The following is a 23,972-nucleotide window of genomic DNA, read 5'->3' on the forward strand; positions in this document are numbered from 1 at the left end:
TTTGTTTCCTGAAACCACTTCCTCATTTTGTCATTGTGGATATGGTTTATTTATGCACAAATGGGCGGATAAAACCGGAAGGAATAGTTCAATAAAGACTTTTAACTTAATACCATCCAATGTCGGTTCCAGCAATGGGTTATGGCAGAAGTAGGAGACCGTTGCAGTTGCTTTTCTAAGTCATGGCCGTTTGTTTTTAATGTGGATGGTTTATCATTCTATTTTCAATTGGCCCTCCATTCTTTCGACTTGAAAAATGTCTAGCCAATTAAATCGTTCCCCTTTTCCACGGTGCAGCAGTACGATTGTTTGATGATCCCGAACGAGCGATGTATATAATTTTGCATTATTTCAAAACTTATTTACACATATGAGCTCAAAACGGATCATGGTTTTGTGCATGCAAATGGACGCTGAAGGCTGGTATGTTTCTGTTTTTATCAATGATTTATCGTAAGAGATTACCGTCTCTCCTTTGTATATGCTAATTGTGTTGATTCATTGAAGGCGTGCGATCCACCGCTGACGGATTAATAGAAAGGAGGGAATGCCTTTGTCTCCAAGAATCAAGCATTCTTGGCACTTGTATATTGTTTTGATCTTTAACACATTTTTACCGATACCGTCCACTAGTAATTCATATAAGTTAATTAAAATTTCAAAACAGAAAAATCATCAACACCAGGAAGTAAAAACCGTACTTTCTTACAATCTCAAACATGCACAACCTTTTTTTTTGGAAAGTTTGCCATAAAAACATGGTGCCATTTTGTTATTCGTTTTCTCACATAAAATGCATTTGCATCATCATCTTCTTGCGCAGTTCTTCGTAGTTTTCGATCGACGTTCACCGTTCACCGACGTCTTGCAGTCGCCTTCAAGCCTTCAACCACCGGGATGGGGTAAATGGTTGATAGCAAAACCCGAGTGTTTCCGAGCTTACTCTATCGAGTCGAATGACCATATTGGTCCCGTTAACTTTAAGTCAGCATCTGAGCATCGTTTCCAGCAATTTATGTTGTGATAAGGTTTTCATTGCACAACACACCATTTGGTGATGGGTGACGGAAGAGAGTAGTGATGATGACGACGATGATGGCGTACAACACACGGTTGATTCGAAGGATTTTTCAGGGCACCATGAACCAAAGGGAACGGAAACAAAAAACCAATCAACATGCCAACTGAAAAAAGAAACTGTTTAGTCAACAAAATAAACAAAAAGTCTAAATTTGCTAAGTATTTGCTTGCTTGAAAACGAGCCCAATGTTTAATTTATATCTATATTACATACATTCACACATACGCAAACTCACACACTTGAAACGAGTAGAAATGTTTATAAAACAGTATCAACCAAAACACGTGGTAATTAAATGAAAAAATATACTCATTTCAGTAATGGACTAACAAATAAGTCATATATGTGTCAGAGCATGTATGTGCTACATGTGTTTGCACAGATACGCTTGCTTTCCCGCCATTCATGCTCTCTATAGCATTGCGTCTGAGCACGTGTTGCGTTGTTCTTAGTTGGACTAAACAACTATCTGCTGTCGGCACTGTTTACTGAACTTGACTGAACACAGGTCAGAACCCACACCACGTTGGGGCTGACGAATTTCGAAACAAAACAGAAACCAAAACTTAAACGTAACGAATATGCGCGATGTGCGGTAACGTGATAAGGACTATTGTACAACATCTCTCAGATCATTGAATTGATATTTGCGCGCAATTCGCATTTACTCTTTTCACTTAGCTCTCTTCTCTAATGTCAGTATTTAATGTCTTCAATCGTGTTTCACATGAGCTTTGCCTTATTCTTCGCGAATATGCTTCATTGTTACAAGCTGCACCAATGGCACCTCAGCTGAATACCAAGCTATTTGAATTGGCATTTCTTGAGCACAATACAGTAACAAACATTTGCTCCATAGTTTCCGAGCTCTTTTCTCATCATTGTAATATTTTTATTGCTCCACGTTTTGTCAGAGGAGCGTACAACTTGGCGCAATTGTTTTTCTTTTCTTTTTTCTCCATTTCAGAGTGGCACTAATATCTCCGTTTCCTTTAAACGTTTTCCGTCTTATGTCCTAGGTATACGCACAATTCCCTATCTTTACTTACATTACATACAAACAAAATAATAAAGACAAATATAAACAAAATGGCGCGCATGCGGCTAGTGTAATAATGATTTTGTTTTTTTTTTCTTTCTCTCGGAGATGATAAGTTTACTATTGAAATACCACTACTGCTACTGCCACAACTATTGCTAATCGCTTGCAGTACATCTTTCGTGACAACCTCTTTTTCCATCATCATTGTTTGCTACCGCTACTAATGCACATCGTTCCGCCACATTTTTGTCTCAGTGCACCCATTATCACTCGTTCCAATTATCTCAACGGAACGCAGTAATTGAACCAAATTCTGCTAGGAATAAATGTGCACATGCTGAAAAGCGCGGTCTCTACTCGATGATGGTGCACGCAGTCCTTTACTCCACTGTCTGTTTGTCACTCGGTGTATGACACACTATTTGCTAGGATCTTTCGGAGATAGGAATAGATAACCAATTAACTAACAAAGAGAACAAAATAAACTATTTATCTAATACCCTTTTCTTCTTACCCACCAGCTCCTCCTAATCTAATATTTTTTATTAGCTCTCGACTTTCTTCGTGGACTTCGTCTTTTCTAGTTTTCTCTGCAATCATTTTGCGTTTGAATCTATCACCTGAATACAGGATTTCTCGAGTGACGTAGAACGTGCTCACTTACGATCCTTTCAATATACAGCGATGATAGTGATAGGGAGAGAGAGAGAGATGTATTTAAAGAAAGAGAGATAGGGGAAAAGAGAGAGAGAGAGAAAGTACATCATGCTGGGCAATAAAAATAAAATAAGGAATTCTTATTTCATTTTCAGCTTTGTTGATAGACACAGCTTAAGGTGTAAAAAAGCTTTCTTCAATAAATAGAAAACATTCATTATACAAACATAACAAGGGAAGCTTCGTTTGTTGTCTTCCTTCTAGAGTCAATTCTTTTTAATCTTCTATGCTTCAAAGTTATTGGCAATGAACAAGAGTAGTATGAAAGAATCAGAAGTAAATTTATTGCAAAACACACCTAGAGAAGACTTTTTTCGCTTGTAATATTTTAATCCATTGAAAAGATGATGTAGGTGCAACACGGAAGTGCTGCGTACAATGTAATTTTTTAATTGACCTATTGTGTTTATTAATAAAAAACAAAAAAAGGAAAAATTGCCAAATCAATGTTTTGGTTTTGTATGCTCAACTTTTCTTCGTTCCATTGCTAAGCACTTTTAACTGATAAATGCTTCTATTATGAGTTCACATGTGATTTCTAAGACTGCGAAATGCCAATATCCATTGGTAACAGGACAATAAAATAGAAACCTTTCATGGATTGTTCAACGCTGCCACAGCAAACAAATAGCTTCCACCAACACAAAGCCGCGCAACTGAAGGGGACTTGAAAAGAGTAGTAAGTTCATCATAGCCAACTATTCTAGGTTAACAGCTGGTCGACTGTGCACGAGTGATAGTATTTCTTCACAATAAATAATGTTTTCAACATATGAAATACGAACGCTTCATGAGTTTCAACAACCGTCAGTAACTCTCCTGCGGCCGATATAAACCGCCGTTGGTAATAGAGGTATCATAGTCACGCACAAGCAGTTTGATGTGTGATAGTTTCTTGTGAAGGTAATTAAATCTGTAATGGGTTAAATTAAACAGATTCAACGGGTTTGTACGACCTTCTAGTAGCTTGAGCGATTTCAATGCTGTCAATTGTCCAACTTACCGTTCTTTATCCTGTTGAAATTTGACATTTTTAATACTTCTATCGTACTCCTTTATGATTTTCATTTGAATATCCTGTTTCGTCGAAAGCAAAAAAAAATAAACTAAATATGTTGTAGTTTCACACAAATGGCGCACCAACGATGCAGACTCAAACCATACCTTGTATCGCTGCGTATCCTTCGGTTCATGTTGCAGATCTTCCTCGTACTGCGCGAACTTTCTCGAAGCATTCTCCAAAACCCCGTGCAACCGCCTGTATTCCTTGTATTCGTTGTCAAATTCAGTCTTGTACCTACGCCGCTGTTCCACCGAGGTTATCCTAGTGAATTGATTACTGCGTAATCGAAAGATGTGGAAGAAAAACGAAGGTTAGATTGATCTTTAAAATAGTTTGTTCTTTGTCAGACAAATTATTAAAGATATTAGTCACGTCTTTAAAAGCACACCATTTCCGAAGCACACAGTTGACAAACTGCTGTTTGACACATAATTTTTCAAGCTCTTGTCTCTTCTTGCTTATTTTTGAATTATTATTCCAATTATTACTAATTTGAACAAATGTTGTTAGTTTTCTGCCAAAAAATGGTTTTTAAAAAGTAAATTTAGGCACATTTATGAGAAAGGGGTATAATATAGAAACAAACTCAAAATTCAAGTTGCACGAATTGTTTAGAAGTAGTTGCTTTGATCGAAATATATATTTAAACGCTACGATCGTAACGCTACTACAGCCAATTAGTGTTGTCCATGTTAGGAATAAGATAAGGGAGCGTAGGTATACAGCATATACATATATTTTATTATTAGTCTTACACAAAATCATCATCTCCACCGCCGTTTATCTGCTGCGCACCATCCAGAAAGCCCGTTTCGTAAGGATCCCGCTCAGGTTCTGTTTCACACACCGATGATTCTATCCGCTTAGCAACATCGTTTGATACCAGCGAGAAACTCAAACTAACACCATCTTCATTATCCTGGGTGTTTGGTGTTAGGTTGGGCCTAGCCAATGAATCGATTTTAAAAGAAAAAGAAAAAACAAATTTACAGCGTACGCATGAATTTGTTTTCTTGTTGGTTGATTCGAAATGATTGAGAAGCGATTTCTATTCAATGTTGTAATGATTAAATAATCGGAAAATACTGCACAAATATCGATTAAATATCTTGCAATTTCTGTCAAGAAAAAACTATTTTCCATGGTTCGTCATTTATGAAATACATGTATAGGGAACTGCCCGCCCGCATGTAGCTTACACCAAATTTTTCGAGATTTGACTCGTTTGTTTCTTATTTTTAACCGAACCCAGAGTTCATTACAGACAAAAGCGACGAAAGCGAGTTGTAGAGGAATAATTGTAAGCAGAGTTTCTACAACGCTATGTTATGCGCCATGGAGCAAAACAAAATGTGTCGTTTTGACAAAACGCCAACAACAAAATAGAATAACCAAAATCAACACCAAGAAGTAAAACGGAGTTATTCGCCAAAGCCACCCGCCGCCGCCGCGCCTAGGCCTATCCTATCCACAATGTTTGTTCCGACCAATAATTACCCGTAGTATGGACGAATGGAATGATGATGATGTTGGTGGTGGTGGTGGTGGTTGTGGTGGAAGTTGTTGTGATCGTTGTTGTCCCTCGACCGTGGATTCATATTGCTAGAGTCTCTGGAATCATTTAGGCCACGTCTACTACTGTACACGCGTGACACGTATTTACACGCGGTTTGTACAGACGGGTGATCGTTTCGTCAATGGCGCCAGTCAGAAACGGTGGCACAATTGGTGACGTTGGGGGCAAAGAACAAAGGTGGTAGACAAAGAGAAACAATGTAGTAGAAATATGGGCCACAAATAGAATTTTGTAATCATTCAGAATCACCAGAAGAACAGAAGAGAAAAGAGAAATAATTGCTCTGACCACAAGGTGTATGATTCCTTATTGAAATTTACATCATCTATCCCAACATCCTGCTTTTTGCTCGTCATCTGCATAGCAGCACTGCAATCCTGCAAACACTCTTGTTTAGTGACAAAAAGTAGCTTACACTGTACACAAAAATATTCCCTCATTTTTCTAAAACACAAGTAATCGTTCCAATTTTTGTGACGAAAACGGGTGAACCTTCACAACCCTTCCGATCGCTAACATTTTTCGTAGGTTTACTGTCCACCGACCCACTTACCTCATATGGTCCGGATGGGTATCCTTTTTGTAGTGACTAATTCGCTGCTTTTTGGAAGTCGGTGTAGATCCGACTTCATCGTTGCCCGCCATTACAGGCCTTTTGCTTCCCGACTGCGGACTGTTACCGTTGTGCGTGCTAGATGGGCTCTGGCCCGAAGTGGAAGATCCTCCATCGGAACTGAGCGGAGGCGTTAAGTTCTGGGGCCTTCTCCTATGTAGCGGGAAAACGAAACCGACGTGAGTGTTCTACGTTCACAGTTTTACACCGCGACCAAAGACGGTACCGCTTAATCGCTTGGCGATCCTGCTCCGAGTAGAATGGCCAATCGTCTTGAACCTCGTTCCATACATTCCGATGCAGTATCAGTATACCGTCCCGCGCGCTGGAGATGGTTTTCAATATTTGCTGCGTGCATTTCATCTCCTCTTTACGTACACCGTCTGTCCGAGATAAATAGAAGAGTTCCATTGAAATCAATTTGTCCCCTGTTTTTTCGACACCGGAAACGTGCTCACTCGGTGGGTAGCGCGTTGCGTGTTCCTAGTCTCACTTACCTTGTTGTAGCTTAACTATTAGCTCCGCCCGTTTGTATGGTTTCAAAGCAAGCATATGTATCAATCGCTCCCTAAATTTGTTGATCAGCAATGAGATTTAAAAAAAATGCATGAGTTTTGCCTTAAGCAGAATGTTTTGTGGTGGAATTAAAGATTCCATGTATGCTACTTACTTAATATTGCATTTCATGAACTCCGAGTTGCCAGTCTTTCGCCCATTCGTCACCCTATTCTGGGCGCTACCATTATCCAGTTGCTTCTGATGTGCCGCCGGCTGTTGTTGCGGTTGATGAGGAGGGTCTTGGACCGTGTGCTGGTACCCGGGCTTCGTTTGCACCTGAGGTTGCTGAGTTTGAGGCTGCTGCTGCAAGACCTGCGACTGGTGCAGGCCATTGGTTTTAACTAGTTTTGGTGATGTTGCTAGGTTATTATAACTATTTAGATTATTATTAGACGTTAGCTGGTTCGCCACTACCGAGGATGCCTTATTCACAGAACTGTTGTTATATATAGAATCACGTTTGCTTATGACTGCATTATTACTAGGAATGTTGCGGATGGTTGGATTTTTTAATTTCACTTTACGCCCGATATCTGTTTGATTAGGCTTGATTTCTCTCGTGCTGCAACGAAACGAAAAAGCGAGTGCTATTTAAAACATTTGTCTTGTGTTTATACTTTAGTACTTATGAATGTATATTTAATGTAATATATTTCTCGGCAACAAATGTAACAAATACGCAGGCTAAGCAAATCGCAGCAAGGTAACCCCAAGTCACCAGCAATGCGTGTATCAGCCGTTGATGAAGTATTCCTCTCTGAACCTATCGCGTAGCATTGACCCACTTAGCGAATGTAGGTACGCCGTGTGCGTGGCTGTGTGATTTTTTCCTTCTGCCATGGCTACTTTCCCATTGCCAAATCTTGCCCATTGGTACTCGAAGGTTAACTACTACATCACAGTTCGCAAATCGCATCAGAATAACCGACGATTCTGTTGTGGCCTCAAAAACCTAATGACACCCTCAAGTGAATTCTACTATTTTTCATCAAGATGGCAAAAATATACTTCCTTCCGCTTCGCGGAAGGGTGCTCCGGTTGACCTTGACAGAAACAAAAACAACGCCCGTCTAAAGGGAGCGAGAGAGCCAACGATGGTGGTAGTGACCTTCTGATCCTTTTTTAAATGCCAAACTTCTTATTAAACTTCTTGTATAGAATGCTTAAAAACCGCAAAATTGCGAATAAACCTACTGGAATTGACATGCCACTGGAGTGCCAAAGGGAAGCTTCACGCAGTTTCGCTGGCAATGCCTCGAACGTTTACAATGTGTTTTGAACGTAAGAATTATCAGAGATTCACATTAAGCATCAGAATTCGCCTCATTCGATTGAAGTGTTGATTTCAAAATAAGCCAGTTTGTTTCATGTCCTAAACTTGTTGAAATTAAAATTAAATTTTTATTTACACTTTTAATGTATGTATTTTTTACTCTGAACCGGTACTGCCACTGTGCTTGTTATGGCCTGAATTAACTATATCGGTGGCTCCACTTCAAACGCTCATAAGAGCGTTTGCAAATAAATAGATAGATACTGGCCGAAAGCTATAAAGATTAGAGATGTTTTGTACTCTATACTCGGCATAGATAAAAAATTCAGAGAAAACATACGGTTAGCTAGTAAAAACCGGTACGATTATGATCAATTCGTTACACGCAGCACCACGTTCGGTGCAAATTTCAATGCTTCGTGATGAAGCTGTTGCTGAAGCTCTGCACTCCACCATTTCCGGTTCGACGGGTGGATGGCAAACCCGGGTGTGGATGAGGAGGGCAAGAGAGCCTCACTGCCTAGTTTAGGTTCACTACTTTTTAGAGCTTCCACATGGCGCCGTTCCAGTTCCAGCCGCGCAAAGACATTGGAAAACCCTCATTTTCTCTTTCGTTCTTCGATTGCTTATATTTCGATGGGGTCTCCCATAGCGCGCCTGTGGCCACGTTTTGAGACGCAAGTGTAGGTGAAGCAACGTCAAATACGCTGCTACACGGCAGTAGTAACCAACAAGATGGTGAAAGGCCCTCCTCAATTGTCGTTCCCCATGTCTGTAGTGCTTCGTCGTGTTTGCGCAATGGCCTTTCCCCCCCTTTTTGCCGATGAGACCCCGGTACAAAACTATTGCGTCTCGTGCACACACATATACACTATTGGTTTGGATCGTGATGAAGCCAAAATCGAACGAAAATTTCCACCACCGCACACACCATCGCAGTGCAGCAACGTAAGCGCGATCGCTACGAAAATAGCGAAAGTAGTAGAGACACACAGCATCGTCGCGATCACGTCACATCACGGTTGCGCAATGTAACGAGCGGACTGTGTATGTGTGTGGAGAGAGAGCTTTATTTTGTCAACGTAGTGTATTTTCACTCCGATCCGAACCGAGGACCGACGATTAAAGTGCACTTTTAATGTACTACCATCGTACGTACGCATCCGGTCCACAACATATTGGGATGATTTCTTAACCATTCCAAGCATAATGTCGGATTGTTCCATTATCACATTAGAACGGTGCAAGCTTAATGAATAACCCATTTTCACCACAAACGACAAAAAACTTACCACTTGTTCTTTTGATTTTCTTCTGCAGCCGCTAAACGATGCCTCGTCGTTTCGTACACATCGTCGTTAGCGTGTATCCGCATTTTGTGTGGAATATGGCCCATGTTCTGCAGCTGGCCTTGAGCCTGCTGAATGCATTCGATCGAACCCGTGTCGAAGTCGGTGATGGAGAAGTTAAACTTCTGCACATTGTTACCACCGGAAGGAAACGATAGGCACCCTTGCCCATTCTGGAGGAATTGTATCGATGGGTTACCCGACGAACTGCCAAGCTTAGCCTGCAAAAGGAAAGAAGGATACGTCATTTAAAATTTAATCCTATTAGATTTAGATTTGCATAAAAAAGATTCAACAAGCGGTTTCTATTGGAAAGATTTGTGTGCGTTTTCACTATGTTTGAGGTAAAGCAATTTGTAAAATCTGTTACGTTTGCATGATCATGATCCGCATACGATCGTTTGTCAGCAAAGCTTAATGATGTATGTTGCTGCTGCTGGATTGCTGCTCAATGCATCATACAACGAAAAGTGTTATTCAATCATAACACAATTATACAACACTGGCTGCAGTCCCAACAACGATCTCTTAGAATTATTTGATGAAGCAAAACACGATTCCTTCCGCGAACGCAGGATACGTCATCCTGTGTCTATTACTCCTTTACTCATAAGTGCAACGGACAATTCTGGAGATATCAATTTAAATGTTACTGATTGGATTTGGAAAGAATATGCACCTCAACTTGCGGAATTGTGATTTTCTAGTAGTACGAATCATTTGTATCCGTACTAACTGCCTTCTTAATTCAAGAATGATTTAGAACAATCGCCCAAGAAAACCACGAAAACTTGTTCCAATCCAATGATACTAGTAGCATTGAAAACATAACACTATTTCACCAGCATGTTTGTAGTGTACGGCACTCATTGACAACGCATTGGACTGCTACGGATGTATCTACTAATTGCAACCAGTTTTCCATTGTCTAGCATATTACATAACTTTTAGTTTCATTGTTGTACAACACCCAATTCGATATGTTTATGTTTTTCGATGCTGTCTGCAATTCAGCTGGTGCGTAAAGTAATCTGGATTGCTAGCAGAACGACAACCGCAAAACGAAGTGCGATGGAGATTGTGTCTCAAAGCGAAACGCCGTTCGACCGCTGGTGTGTTGGTGGTGCACAACAGTGCGCAAAAGATCTCTACCACCATCATAAAAAACAACGAAAAAACAACGTAAAACACGCGCCGGTGAAACGAAGTTAATCAAAACGAAGAGTGTCATTGAATGCTGGTTTGAAGGTTAGTGCGCGTGCGCAGCAGCAGCGCACGCGGTTGTATTTGTTTGCAATTTTACTTTATTTATTTTTTTTTTATAACCGCAACCTTGGGGTACGTGTGGGGTACACAACGGGATCGTTACAATGGTCGGGTTGGCGGCGTCGCTTACCGCGGCGTCGTTCCTCATTTCAATTGTGTGTAGAGCCTTATGAATGTAAAGGGACAATGGCTGATTTTTCGAATTTACAATTTTATTTAACAAATAGATTGCGTTTAGCAGTCGGAAACTGAAGGTCGAGAGAAAAGCTCAAGACGCGATGGAAGGACCGCTCCTGTGCAACGCACATTGCCTTAATTTTTTCTTATTTGTGCTCAGAATAAATTGGTTTACTATCTTCAACGTTTAAATTTTTTTTCAGACAAAAGTAGTAAATTGCTACATTTCGTATAGTTGGACATAATTTTTTTCATTATTGTTAAAACGGACAGAGCCCAACATAAAGTTTTGCAGTCCCTTTCATGTCAGGGTTCGAACTGACGTCTTTCGCAAGTAAACCGATTAGTCGGTGCAGCGCAGAAGGATGATCTACGAACAAGTCACCAGACATACGCTTTGTTTACATACATACGCTTTGTGCCTCATATAGGTCAAGTTATTCTCTATGCTGCAAGCTACAAATTTCGGGTTTTATGCATTGTTAATCGGGCATTTAGTGGTTTTTACAATCATTATCGCTTCCGAAAAACAAAGTGTTCAGTCAGTTTCATTTATCGCAGTGTGAAAAGCTTTTACTAGCTTTCATTTTGGCAAATTAGAGAAGTATTGAAAACGAAACGCATTAGAGCAGAATCAGAGTAGGAAGAGGGAACGTTTCGCGCCGCCAACCCGAAGTTTATCTTATCACCCCAACCGCAAAACGACAAGTATCACCGGAAACAGCAAATATTATCGTGGATGTTTTCTTCTCTCGCAATCTGGTTTCGATACCAACAAAAAGTGTACCAGCATTAGTTAATACTAATAGTAAACCAGATATTTTTCGTTAAATATTTAAATAAGAAATTGACACAAAAAGATCACGCTGTGAGACAATGACGAGCCAGTATGCAAAATCGCGATTTCATAGTAAGTTGAAAACTACCCACATATGTTCACACACATTTTTGAACAGAAGCTATTGAAATATCTTTCTTTATAAGAAATTAATTCAATAGTGATCATAACACGAACTTTACGCTAAACGTCACCGTCAGTAAATAACCTGCCGGCTAAACATGTTGGACCCCTGAAAAATATGATTTTGATTATTGGTGCTATTGATAAATAGTACAAACACAGTTGTGTACTATTGCCAAAGGGTGCAAAGAGAACTACGGTTCACAAATCTATCTGCAATGCTATACCTGCAAATGTCTCCACGTTTTAAAAAATGGCGAGAAGAGGTACCTACTGTACCTACATCGTTTATCGTACCGACTTTCGCAAATACCGAAGAAGGATACACTACTGCACAAACTGACCCACAAACTCGTTTAGTTGTAAGTGAGAACTGGTTGCTTGTAGTTGTTTTGGGCGTGGGGTTTTCGATAGGTTTCCATTTCGTTTAGCAACGGGTGTCTGGGTCTATTAGACACAAGCAATCGCAACTTACGAATATTCATAACGATCTTAATCGGATTAGTCACCACACCTCACAATAGCAAACCAGTGCCGGGGCCGGATGCTTGCCCAGCCGGACGTAGTTCGACACGCATATTGCTTGTGTTCGGTGGTCAGTGAGACACACGAGCGGCCTGAGCGGTTGTTGTGTGTGCGATACTATGTAAATACACCAACAGGCGACATATCCCGTATTCAGAACAACCCCGTATCGATGCAAATTGCGAAATATATCCAAGTAAAACATTTGTGTTTAACTACACTAGGAACTTGATTGGTTCAAATTGCCTTCTTTGACGCAAGCGATATAATATCAGCAAAATTTAACAATTTGAACAAAATCATTTCGTGGATTGGGAAAGACGTCAGAGTTCGAACCCTGTGACAGTGCACTAACTTGCGTCCACAGTAAAAACAAATTAAATTCAGCAAACACACAAATTCAACTTTCTGCCTTAAGTTAGAACTTGTATTAAGTGTGGTCATTTCCGTCATGCTTGGGATACAATTTTGTTGCTTTTCCATTAGAAACCAACTACGAACAAGTTCAAATACATGTGCACATAATTAAATCTTTGATTATTGATTCGATTGTTGCGTTTCGATTTTAATGTTCTATAAGCGACAGTTTCTATCTTTCTTTCTGACGTTTAATTTTTTGAATTTGGCTTTAAAACGTCGAAATATACCTGTATTTGTACAGTATCTGTGTACATGTGTGCAGTATCTCTTAGAGGCTGCACTATGTATGTAGCGTTAGACACATATACACGTCCAATATGTCCTTTGCAAAGAAACAATCACCGACCTCCGACCTCCTTGCGCGTTGTACAGACCTTTTCTAAAGATACCACTTGCTCTTGCTTCGTTACCACGATTTCTGGCACGTAAAGATTTCGGGCACGGCTCAACACACCTGCATATATATTTGCTTATTTTTATTTTACAAGAAATGAACACCTGGTCTCAACAGTCTTACCCAAAAAACGAAATGATATTTCGTTTTCGTATACGCTGCACGTCTACCTTAAACGCCCCTTTGGGTTTCGGCTTTCCAGTTACCAAAAATAAAAGGCACTCTCTCTTTTGCACTAACTGCACTTTTCCGCAGCATATTTTGCTACCTGATTCTGCATCCCTTTATCTTCGTCCAATAGAAAAGGTTTTTTATCTATAAGAACGTCAAACCGTATACATTCAATTTGAGGCCTTCAAACCAGGATACGAACAGACGGTCAGGATACGAATCTGCCCATCGGTATACAATTGTAGGCAGCAGCACGAATCGAATCGTACGTAAAATTCAGTTGATTCACAAAACACAATCACTTTCTTTTGGTGCGCAACAAGAAAACGACCATTTTTCATTTTCATTCCAGATCCGAAAGCAGCAACGCGCTTGTTTTCATTTGCTTATCTATAGGCAGTTAGCGTATAGGTGTAAATAAAATTGAATGTCGTGTCGCACTATTTCACGTTAGCACCGGTAGACTCTGATAGAATTTGAATTGGAAAACGGTGTCGAAGATAAAAGAAAGGGTGAACAGTTCTATGATTAATCATAGTCCTAAATAAAGAACTAGAACATGTCACGGTTACGACCAGTAAGAAAAATAAAGATGTACCTTATTTACCTTTACATGCTAATTTTTTTTCGCTTGAGTGGTAACCTACCTCAAGTGATATTGAAAAAAAATTGAACAATCTTTGAAAAAGACTACATTTCAAAAGTTATCCTAATTGTAACGCAACTTAAAACACAATTGTTTCAACAATATTAATATCTCACAGCAGCCGCTGTCGGCTGGTTGTATTTAAGGTTGTAGTTGCAAGAATGTACCACATTCTAAACTATCCTCAAGCGTTTAAATGTTCGTAGTTCATCATTGTTTATCATTGTTTGCAAAATCAATGACATAAGAACATCATCTAAAATCAACTAACTGAATAAAGTCAAGGTCACTTATCTGACTGAAGACGGTGAAGACTTCGGAAGTTTTGCTAATAAAAGACTGAAAGATGCTGCAACTTGGCAACCCACCTCGTTTTAAGTCAGCTACCGATGAAAATAGCAAATCTACAACTTCACTCGGTGTGTTTTACTAGATGCGCTGCCATTTTGCGGATTATGTATTGTTTTTTTGTGTAGAGTTGACAAAGACAACCTTCGCCATTTAGTGTTCGTGATAACGAATGGACTTACACGAGTTTGGTGGCCTAGGCTAGGCATCGCTCAGTCTTGTATAAGCAAAGTAACTCTTTCCAATTTTCTCTTATTGTTTCTAGATTCCCTTTTCATCATAACGCCTTTTCACTTTACAGTCATTAAATGGAATGTAATCATAGCATAGTGGCACGTTGCCATGAATATTAGTGGCGTCCAAGCACCATCGTCCTAAGTAATGTTCAGATGATGCCTAGTCGTATACTCTTAGTTTGTTAAAATCACATTAAGAATGTAATCAGTTCAACATTTCGTTCATTTCAACAGTGAGTAAAGTTCATTTAAACTCGTTCTATATCTGCTTATGTTTCTTCTTCATATAAATAAAAGTGAAACCGCCGATGTCCAATTTCGATGTGTTGACAATTAAATACGGCTGTGGCAATAATTTTTCGGCAGACACCGAAAGCGATCGATGGAGCACGTCCGCAAACATCGATGTAGGTTGAGTCAGCATACAAGTCATTCAAACGCATCCACGCGTCAAGTTGGGCCCTAAGGTACTTTTATTTCTTTATTTTATTGTAGGAACAGCATTATACATTAAATTTCCCTCGTGTTTAACACTGCATGGATTTGTGCGGATTTGTAGTGACTCTTAAGTGAGGGTAGGTAGAAGAAAATTCCTTTTTTGGAGGTTTTACGCGATCACTGCTTACGTGACATAACCAGCAGGCCAAATGAAGCATAACGCAAACACACCAGTGAAGCAAATGAACACCACTACAGCCCTTGGCTGCACCCGTCAGCATAACCCATTGTGTTCGCTGTTCAACTATCATTTTCAACTTCCACGCCTTCCGCCTTCCATCGATAGTCCACCTGGGCTGTGTAGACAGACTGGAGAACTGTGGCGTTACAAATTGCTGCACGGGTTAGCCTTCTTTCTTTAACTTATCACCCAAAAACCCCTTCGATCGAAACTGAACCGAAGGTAAACTCCTTGCCCCTCTGGTTGCTGTTATGTTTCGCGCTGGCTTGGATGTGGCTTTTATGTTACGCAAACGCATCAACCATTGTGGCAGTGCAGCCACCTACCAACAACTTGCCAGCGAAAGCTAAGAGACCTTTGGCCACCAATAGTCGTCAGCGTGGTACAGTTACGTTTGACTAGCAAGCTGCGCCAAGCCCGGTTTGCACGTTGCGGAGGAGGCACAGGTTTGGTCAGACTCAGTTGATTGAGATTACGCTCCCTATCTAATGCTACCACCGTTAAGGTGAGACAATCAACTTGGACAAATCCTTTTACGGCGTTTTATAGTTTAATCCATTTCACAGAAATCCCATTCGCTGAATACAGCGTACTACGGTTGGTTCTCCTTCTTTAGCGACAACATATGTTCAATCGAAATTAACGCACTTCGCGAGAGCACTGAATTAAACTTCCGGAAGAGAATTTAACGTTTATTTCGAAATATGCTTCGAGAAATGTTAAAATTGATTGATTCTGAAGATTTGAGGGGAAAATTTAGATTGAACTTACTTTTATTAAGTTTAGACTAGACAAAATGTGATGATGAATTCTTTGGATATCGTTTGAAGATTTGATTTGTTGAAACAATTGATCCTTATTACGAAAACCTTCACGATCAATTATGCAGTTAGCCATCTATTATGGGTTCCAAAATCAGATTGTGATTTCGATTTGGCGGGTCCAAGGATTACCAAGATCGTTTTTTGGGTATCTTAAAGATGAATGTAACGGATCCTCTTTGATCGTGGATACTAGAGTCCTCACCTAGAGCTAGAGAGCAATAGTCGTCTACCTCCTTGGAAATCAAAAGTCCTTCCCAGAACGAGCAAAATTCAAACTGTTTTAAAATGGTCTGTCTGATAACACTTTGAAAATTTTCTGATATTTTAAAATTGGATTTCGATTCGGTTGTTGATTGAAGCCAAAATAATTTTCCAATTACTGTACGAACACAATTACTGTCCAACACTGTACGAAACACACGGAAAATAATTTAGAAAAACAAGGATGACACCACCAAGCATTCCGCATACAGAAGAAGAATGTTCCTGGGCAAAAAGCTTAAATCGATTTATTCTATCGATCGATCGATTATCATAAGATACAGAACATCCTTTCTAAACGATTTCTGCTTGCATGGACAAGTCTGTAAATCGAGAGGTTCTTCAGAAAAATCACTCTCCATACAACAACTGCGTAACACTTCTGACCGAGATTGAGATCCTTAAGTATTTGTATTCTCGCAGGTCCGCTGGGGTGTTTCTAACGGTTAATGAACTTTATGCATTGGAACGAGACCCAGGAGCAAACATATTGACTAACTGGGGGAACCAGGGATGTAAGATAAATGCAGGTACGAAGCACACCACCATTTGAGCATCTCGCAAACGAGACATATGGCGGAATCCGTTTAAAATTCCCCCGAGGGGAACTAGTCAAGAAAACTGAGACGTCTGTGCCGTGTTGCATTGGAAGAGGGGTGAACCATAGCATTTTGTTTAGGTCGTTTGACAAATACTGTTCATCTTGTACAAAAAAACAGTTGAGACACAGTTCTTTTACTAAGACTTTATAAGAAATTCAAATTTTATTCGAAACCAGTTTAAATATGCACTATTTGGCAAAATTTGTATATAAATTATTTTCTGATAAAAGCTGGATTATTATTTATCTATTATTGCTAGAACGGACAGAGCCGAAATTAATTTTTTTTCACCCAAGTTGCACTGCCAGGGTTGGAGCTGGCGTTTTTCGCATAGAAACCGATTATCGGTGCAGCGCAGTCGGATGATCTACGGACGAACCACAAAAACTAATTGGATTAAACTTTAGATTTTGCACTATTTTGCAAATGGAGTTCTCGACGATAAAACATGGTTGTTAATGTTAATGGTTGTTAATGTTGTTAATATACATAATATACAACTTTTTAATGTATTCACAACAATCAACGGATTTGTCTAAAACATTTTAATCAAATTAAACTGTCATACCTGATCATACATCATAAACTAGTGCCGTGGCATTTCAACACTACCAGTTGTAATGGAGTAGAATGTACACTTTTATATGTTAGCACTACACAACACCAAGATCAACCCCAAAACTGACCTGTGAATTGCGTTTGATCATGCTGATGGATATTTAAATTCAAGAACTGTGAAACAACTGCCGTAAGACATGAAAAATGCCGAAAGGCAATCATCGATTGTAACGATTTTGCATGGCTGAGCTATGAAGTGAAGAAAAAAATCAGGTTGCCTTAACCGCGCGCGCTTGTGCACGTTTGTTACGTAACCATTGCCCGTCTAAAAATGCATACCATCGCCCCCCACCCCCCAAGGGCATCACACTGCCATACTGCCGCACCCAAGGAAACCCGGAACCCGCCGCCAGGCACACTGCTGCAACGCAGGGCGTCAGTCGTTGGCGCTCAGGTTACCTTGGCTCTGATACTTTCATTTTCCTCACGATCCGTCAAGTCCGTGGAGAACTGTTGGTGAATGTCAAAACTACACCACCGATTGCCATAATCACAGATCGTCGCTGCGGCATAACCCTCAGCTGAGACACTGACATTTTCTTTTTTTCCTCCCGGCCACTACCAGCTTTTGTGCTACTAAGCGATGGATTTTGATCTAGGCTATCCATATTCTGGCGTATAGACGAACCATGGTCCTCAACCGAGACGTTTTGCATTCGTTCCAGTATTCTGCAACATTTTGAGAACTGTGAACCAATATAGGGAAACAAGTTGCCGCTTCGTGAGCAAGGCAAATGAAAAACAACTTTCATCTAAGGGTTTACCCGGAGAGAACCAGAGCCAAACCCCACCGATCACTGGCTGACTCTGCTAGAGTTGTCACCTAGTTATGCCTGAACGTGTTGCGGTAAAGGAGAAGGAGTGGGGAAAAAAATGCCGCCAATCCAAAGAGAATCGGTCCGGTTAGCAACAGACCACGACGGCGACGACTAGGATGGAGCATATTTGAAAATGTCAAAGTGCCAAACCACGGCCGACCGACAATCGGCATTTGCAGTAGCAGCACCCAATCTTGCTGTAGGATACCTGATGCACTTTACATGTTGCTGTTTTTATGTTGTTGACATTGTGCAAAGCACTTGATGTGCTTGTGAAACATTTTACTTGTATTTAGCGGAACTGCATTTCGATCAGTAGCGAGGCAGTTAAAACATTGTTTGAAAGAAACGGTAGCTTACACGGGCACCTTACCTGAGTACGTTGGAATTCCTCGATGGCACGCAGCGCCGAATCGGTTAGTTTGACAAAAATCAGCTCCTTATTTTCATCGTTTAAGCTGCCCTGCTGTGACAATCCGTAGCTTCCAGCAGACAAAGCAGCCATCTTGAGTTGTTGTAATTGGTATTGTTTTTGTTGCTGCCTGCTGTCGCTGCTACTGCACCGTTTCCACGGCGGCGGGCGGACTGATAACGGGATGGCGCCGACGGTTGTGACGGGTGCCACAGGTGACTCGGGCGTCTGTGTGCGTGGAAATGGAAAGTCGCACCGGCCGACGGGAAGCTCTTGCAGCAAGGCTCAAGTGTTGCAGTTTAAAGTACCGAACAACCATCAACAACCTTCTGCGACGGTCCGACGGGGAGCGTTCGGTTATGGGGGCGACAGGTTTTTAGCTTCGGTGGCCAAAAGTTGCGAAGGCGAAGGCGAGTTACGGCACACGACGACCAGCAGCGGCCACCAGCACCGTCGTGCAGCACCAACAAACCCGCACGCCACAATAGCATTCACGAACCGCACACAAACACACACGGCATAGTACACACTGTGGAGCGAAGCTATGAAGCTGTTGCTACTGCTGCCTGCTAATGCTTCGCAGTAGTTCGCAGGCGTGAGATGACGGTAAAGACGTCAGTGGTTAACTGTGGTACGTGACACCGAACCGCACACCACACCGAAGGTACACTACTGAAAGGGCAGCTAGAGAGAGAAAGAGAGAGAGGGAGAGATAAAGAGAAGAAAATAGATAGAGACACATTGTGCGTGCACAGGTTTCGCTGTGTTGTGCCGTTGTGTTGTAATTGTTGATAGAGTTGACTTGTTTCACTTTCTTTTTCTTTTCAACGCCGTTCACTCGGAGAGGCCACATCCAGTGTGCGGTCCTTTTCCTTAAAGGGTTGCCGTGTGCACGGGAAAGATCACTTCCCCTGCCTACTTCTGGGGTTCGCTTTGCTTGTGTGCTTGTTGTTAAAAATCGGCGATCCTCAGACTCTCTCACAGAAAAACTCTCTCTCCCTCTCGCGCTCTCTTGCTAAGAAGGTTTGGCTGCCACTGCATCACTTGTCTTGATTTTTGCCACGTTAAATTTTCAATGCAATACTTTTTCTTCCTTCCATCTCTCGGTTTTACTCTTCGATAATCGCACAACAACATTCCTTTTCGCTCGCTCGCCACCATTGGTGGAACGCACTATTCGCCACTGTTTTGTAGTGTACACGTGCCTACGCACACTACACATGCACAGCACACACGCGCAACAGCGCGTGCGCGTACTCACTATTTGCGGCCGCTCCAAACACAGCAGAGGCCTCCACACCACCACGCACGCTGTTCCTTGTACGACACACGACTTTTCTATGCTCTTATCGCTCACTGCTCTCCCCCAAAGCACGCACACATGCACACGCAGCAAGTATCGTAAAACAGACCTCCGGAGCACTTAATTTTATTATTTTTCCTTCCATGCGACGACAAATTGCAACCCATCCGTTGCACCTGTATCAACGGCACACTCTTTGTGCAATTGGAAGCTCTCCCGTTTTACACCGAAAATAGTGGCACACTATTGTTACATCGGCACAGACGACAGCTTTATTTTATAATCACAACAAAAGCACCCGGGACGACTTGATTTGACTTTAGTTTAACGAAGAAGAGTGTTAACACGGCTGTGACTGATTCGGAAACAAACAAAATTCTCCGCTTCTGCTCTGGTGCGCTGGCAGACGTGTTTCTTATTTTAGAACAATGAAATGAAATCAAGTCCTTGTTGACTCGCGCTATTGCCCACCTTACAACCGCTCTCTTTTCCCCACTGACAACATCCTCACCTGTGGTCTCTCTTTCTTTCCCTCTCTCTCTCTCTCGCTCTCTAGGAGCTCTCTGACGTTTCTGTTTTGATGGGATTTGCATACGACTTGAAACGCAGCTACTAGGACGATGGGCAAACTACGTCGTTGCCGTTTTCATCATACATCAACCTCGGCATAGTTGATTCCCTACGACTCAGTGTGGATAGGCTCAGCACTGATCCCTGACTATTTCGCTTCATTACTACAATCTTGACATTCCACGAAAAAAGTGCTTGTTTTCACCAAACTGGTCACCAAGCAGCTCTTCAAGAGCACTCCCCGTCCTGCGATCGTGTAGTTGAACCACCGCAGGGTCTAGTAACGGACGGGTGTGCGTGAAAGTGTGTCACACGTTTGAATCGAATCACGCTCAACGCACGACTCGTGTGCCCAAATGTAATACAAATAGACGCTTTCGTGGTTTATGTGCAGAAGGATACAGGCTTTTAAGACCGTTGAACATTGCGCTCCTTTGCGCTCCTTCTTCCGCGGAAAGGGGATTTTGAAAACAAAGAAGGAACTGTGATCAACCTGCAATGTAATCCTGTGTCGAATTCTTCCGTGGCTCCTCGTTGCGGAATTTGCTTGTCTAATTGTGTTATGTACATTTTAAATTGTTTTATGACTAAAGGTTTATTTTTCCAGTTAGCTCGTACCATCAAAGCGCTGTGAAGCACACCAGTAGCTTATGGAATGTGCTGCAAGGGTCTCTTCTACCTCGTGGAATGTCAACGTTATGTGATGCCAGCGTTGCGCTAAATGAGAGCTGCTGGTGTAATTCGGTTAGACATTCGTGTTTACATAAACAACTGGTCGCCTGGTGGTGACACTTTACACCAAATGAACAAACTGTGTGACAACTAAATCTCAATAATCAGCAAAAGAGTTGATTATTTACAGATTCGTAGCAAGCTATGCAGCGTGCACGGATCCATTGTCCTTACTTGATAAGATTCAACTCCGCGCACTAACTCGAAACATAATGCGAACACCTCACTGAACGAGTTTTGATTTCTTTGCAGACCACAGCAGAGCCCGAGAGCACACGTGACTTAAGCTATGCACCTTTAGCAGACATATTTCAGAAAGGGTTGACGCAATATCATTTGCCAATATACAAGGCATGCACCACAACGGACGGGGGATAGGAGTAATGCAACGCAATGAGGACAGTGAAGAAACGGAATGAGAGCAAATTTGAGCCGTTAATTTTTGCTATTCGGCTGGTGCAATTATCATTCATCCCTTCATCTCGTCCTAGATTGGTTCTCCTATGTGAACCGCTTCTATCTGCCTGCTCCCTGTGATAAATCCTAATGGCAGAAAATATTTCTGTAGTCCTCCAGCCTTGAGCCCGAAAAGTAAGTGGCACACAACAGTGCGGTGCGGCACTGAGACGCACTGCCCCTGCACACTCACATCGACGCACTCGGTTGTGTCTCGTCAGAGCCCAAATACCCACACATTCGCACAGTTTTGCCACGACCAGCCAGTGTTCAAGCAGTCGCGGTTGTTGCTACTCAGCAAGAGATGTTTAAACTCGATGCGGTTAGCGGTGAGGGGGTCTTTATGCGCGTGATTCCGGAAGTCCGGATATAACCATACATTACTTTGACATTTGAACCTCTCCATCGTGCATTGTTTGACCAAAATATACATCAGCGAACCACGGAAGAGGTCACTTCGCAGCCGCCACTGAATGGGTGCATGTGGTCACCATTGCCTACTACACACGGAGATCGGGGCACGAACATTCGCGCACACACAGCGTATTAAAATACGTTGGGAAACGGAAAAGAGAAAAGAAAAAACGGCGAACCACAAAAACGTGCTAGACAAACGGACCGAAACGGGCAACGCAGACTCTGCGAAGACGGCGGCGGCCGAAGGAAATCGGACACGCACGCACACGAGGAGCCGAAGCAGCTGAAGGAATGAAGGAAAAAAAATGAAAACCCGATCTAGTGTCAGGCCGAAGCCGAAGACGACGACGAAAACTAGATCGGTTTACCCTTGCTGTTCGATTTTCTCTACTCGATCGCTACATTTCGTATGTCCGTTTTTTTTTGCTCTCTTCCTTGTTTCCAGTGAACTAAAATTTGGTATTGTGCTGCTCTCTTCTTCGGGGTAGGTAAAGTCCGCGGGCCAGGTGTCTGCCCTCGCAACTCGTCCGTCTCTCTCTCTCTGTTTCGCCCGCGGTCGATCAAGGTACATAACTCTGTGCAAGGTTTCTTTGTCACTCTTACACAACAACATCGGTTTTCGTGCCAATACACACCAATCCCGGTGGCCTCCCGCATCACGGCACAGTGAATCATTAGGAACCACCACCTCAGGATACCTTTGCTAAAATCCAGCCACCCCCAAATTAGGGCCGGCATTGGGCGACGAACTGTGTTTCCTAATTACTGCTTCATTACACAAGGCGCACAGTGATCCATTAGAGGCACGTTACAACAAGCCCGTCACTTTGTCGAGAATAATACCGATACACCGCGAGCGTGTCACGAATCGGTATAATTTACCCACCCGATTCTTTCCACGGGTCTTTCACTCTCTGCTTCACTTGGGCACGGCCAACCCTCCGTCCTGTTAGCACACGTTACAACTCCTGCCCGATAAGCACAGGACTATGGAGCTGGAGCCACGACTGCGTTTCAGTGCGACGCAGATCGCAGCAAGAGGAGCGAGCGAACGTAACACACAGATCCTTCCACTCTCTTGCACCGCACGCCACTCACTAACGTCAACGTCACACGCGGCGCACGGCAGCGCCAAACCAGCGCTCGGCTGAGAGATTCTCCCCCAACATCGAACGCACACTTGCTCACGCACGGCGACGATTAGGGGCTGTGAGTGGTGGCGGTCTGGGAAAAGTTGTTGAGCCTTCAAGCGCTTTGGGGCAAACCAAGGAGCAAAGAGACAACGGCGATAAGCGACGTCAAAAGTCTCGACACCGGTATGACAGCCGAAAACGTTGGAATCTTCCACTCCGTGGGTTGCGCGTTCCATCGTTCGTAGGGCATGTTTTCCAACAGCGCTTATCAGCTAATGTCACTGCACGGGACATTTTCCATCATTTGGCGGAACTACTAAATCTCAACAATTAACGAGGGCCACTCACTGTGGGGCATATTTTCAACGTATTTTTTGTCCATCCCCTGCATTAGTCAGCAACAGACCAATAGCGGGGAACGCAAGTATTCGCCAAACTAAACGCACACCAAATTGCCCGCTAATTGATCAGTATTGTAGTTCGCCAATGTGCCCAGCTATGGAAATTCCGACACCTCATTGCCAAATTTGGTTTATTGACCAAAGCAACCATCCATCGTTTCAATGGACGGATTGAGCATCGCGAATTTTCAGGTCGCCCGATTAGAAACTGCCTCGGCAATTCAGTGCCGCACCAATAGTATTCGCTGCCAGAATGGTTTCCTCACTTTTGCATTCGATATTTTTACGCACGGAATCCGTAATGCCTTGCACTTGCCACGGTAGTAAAAT

The 23,972-nt window shown here is 42.2% G+C and overlaps 1 protein-coding gene across 2 annotated transcripts; it reads right to left on the minus strand.

The window, feature by feature from the left end:
* Positions 1–1,312: 1,312 nt before the first annotated feature.
* On the minus strand, positions 1,313–23,096 carry LOC131206734 (RNA polymerase II elongation factor Ell). 2 transcript variants are annotated; one of them, XM_058199406.1, is made up of 11 exons: positions 22,995–23,096; positions 18,592–19,314; positions 9,216–9,493; positions 6,763–7,212; positions 6,590–6,660; positions 6,319–6,475; positions 6,033–6,245; positions 4,659–4,847; positions 4,005–4,179; positions 3,844–3,917; positions 1,313–3,753 (listed from the first exon to the last, which is right to left on the minus strand). In XM_058199406.1, exons 2-11 carry the CDS (start codon positions 18,721–18,723, stop codon positions 3,648–3,650), a joined length of 1,845 nt encoding a protein of 614 aa, XP_058055389.1. In that variant the 5' UTR covers positions 18,724–19,314; positions 22,995–23,096; the 3' UTR covers positions 1,313–3,647. The 2 variants fall into 2 exon arrangements, with proteins under 2 accessions (XP_058055389.1, XP_058055390.1); XM_058199407.1 differs by lacking the exon at positions 4,659–4,847.
* Positions 23,097–23,972: the final 876 nt, after the last annotated feature.

Source organism: Anopheles bellator, chromosome 1 (assembly GCF_943735745.2).
Source record: "Anopheles bellator chromosome 1, idAnoBellAS_SP24_06.2, whole genome shotgun sequence".
In the NCBI taxonomy this organism is placed as follows: domain Eukaryota; kingdom Metazoa; phylum Arthropoda; class Insecta; order Diptera; family Culicidae; genus Anopheles; species Anopheles bellator.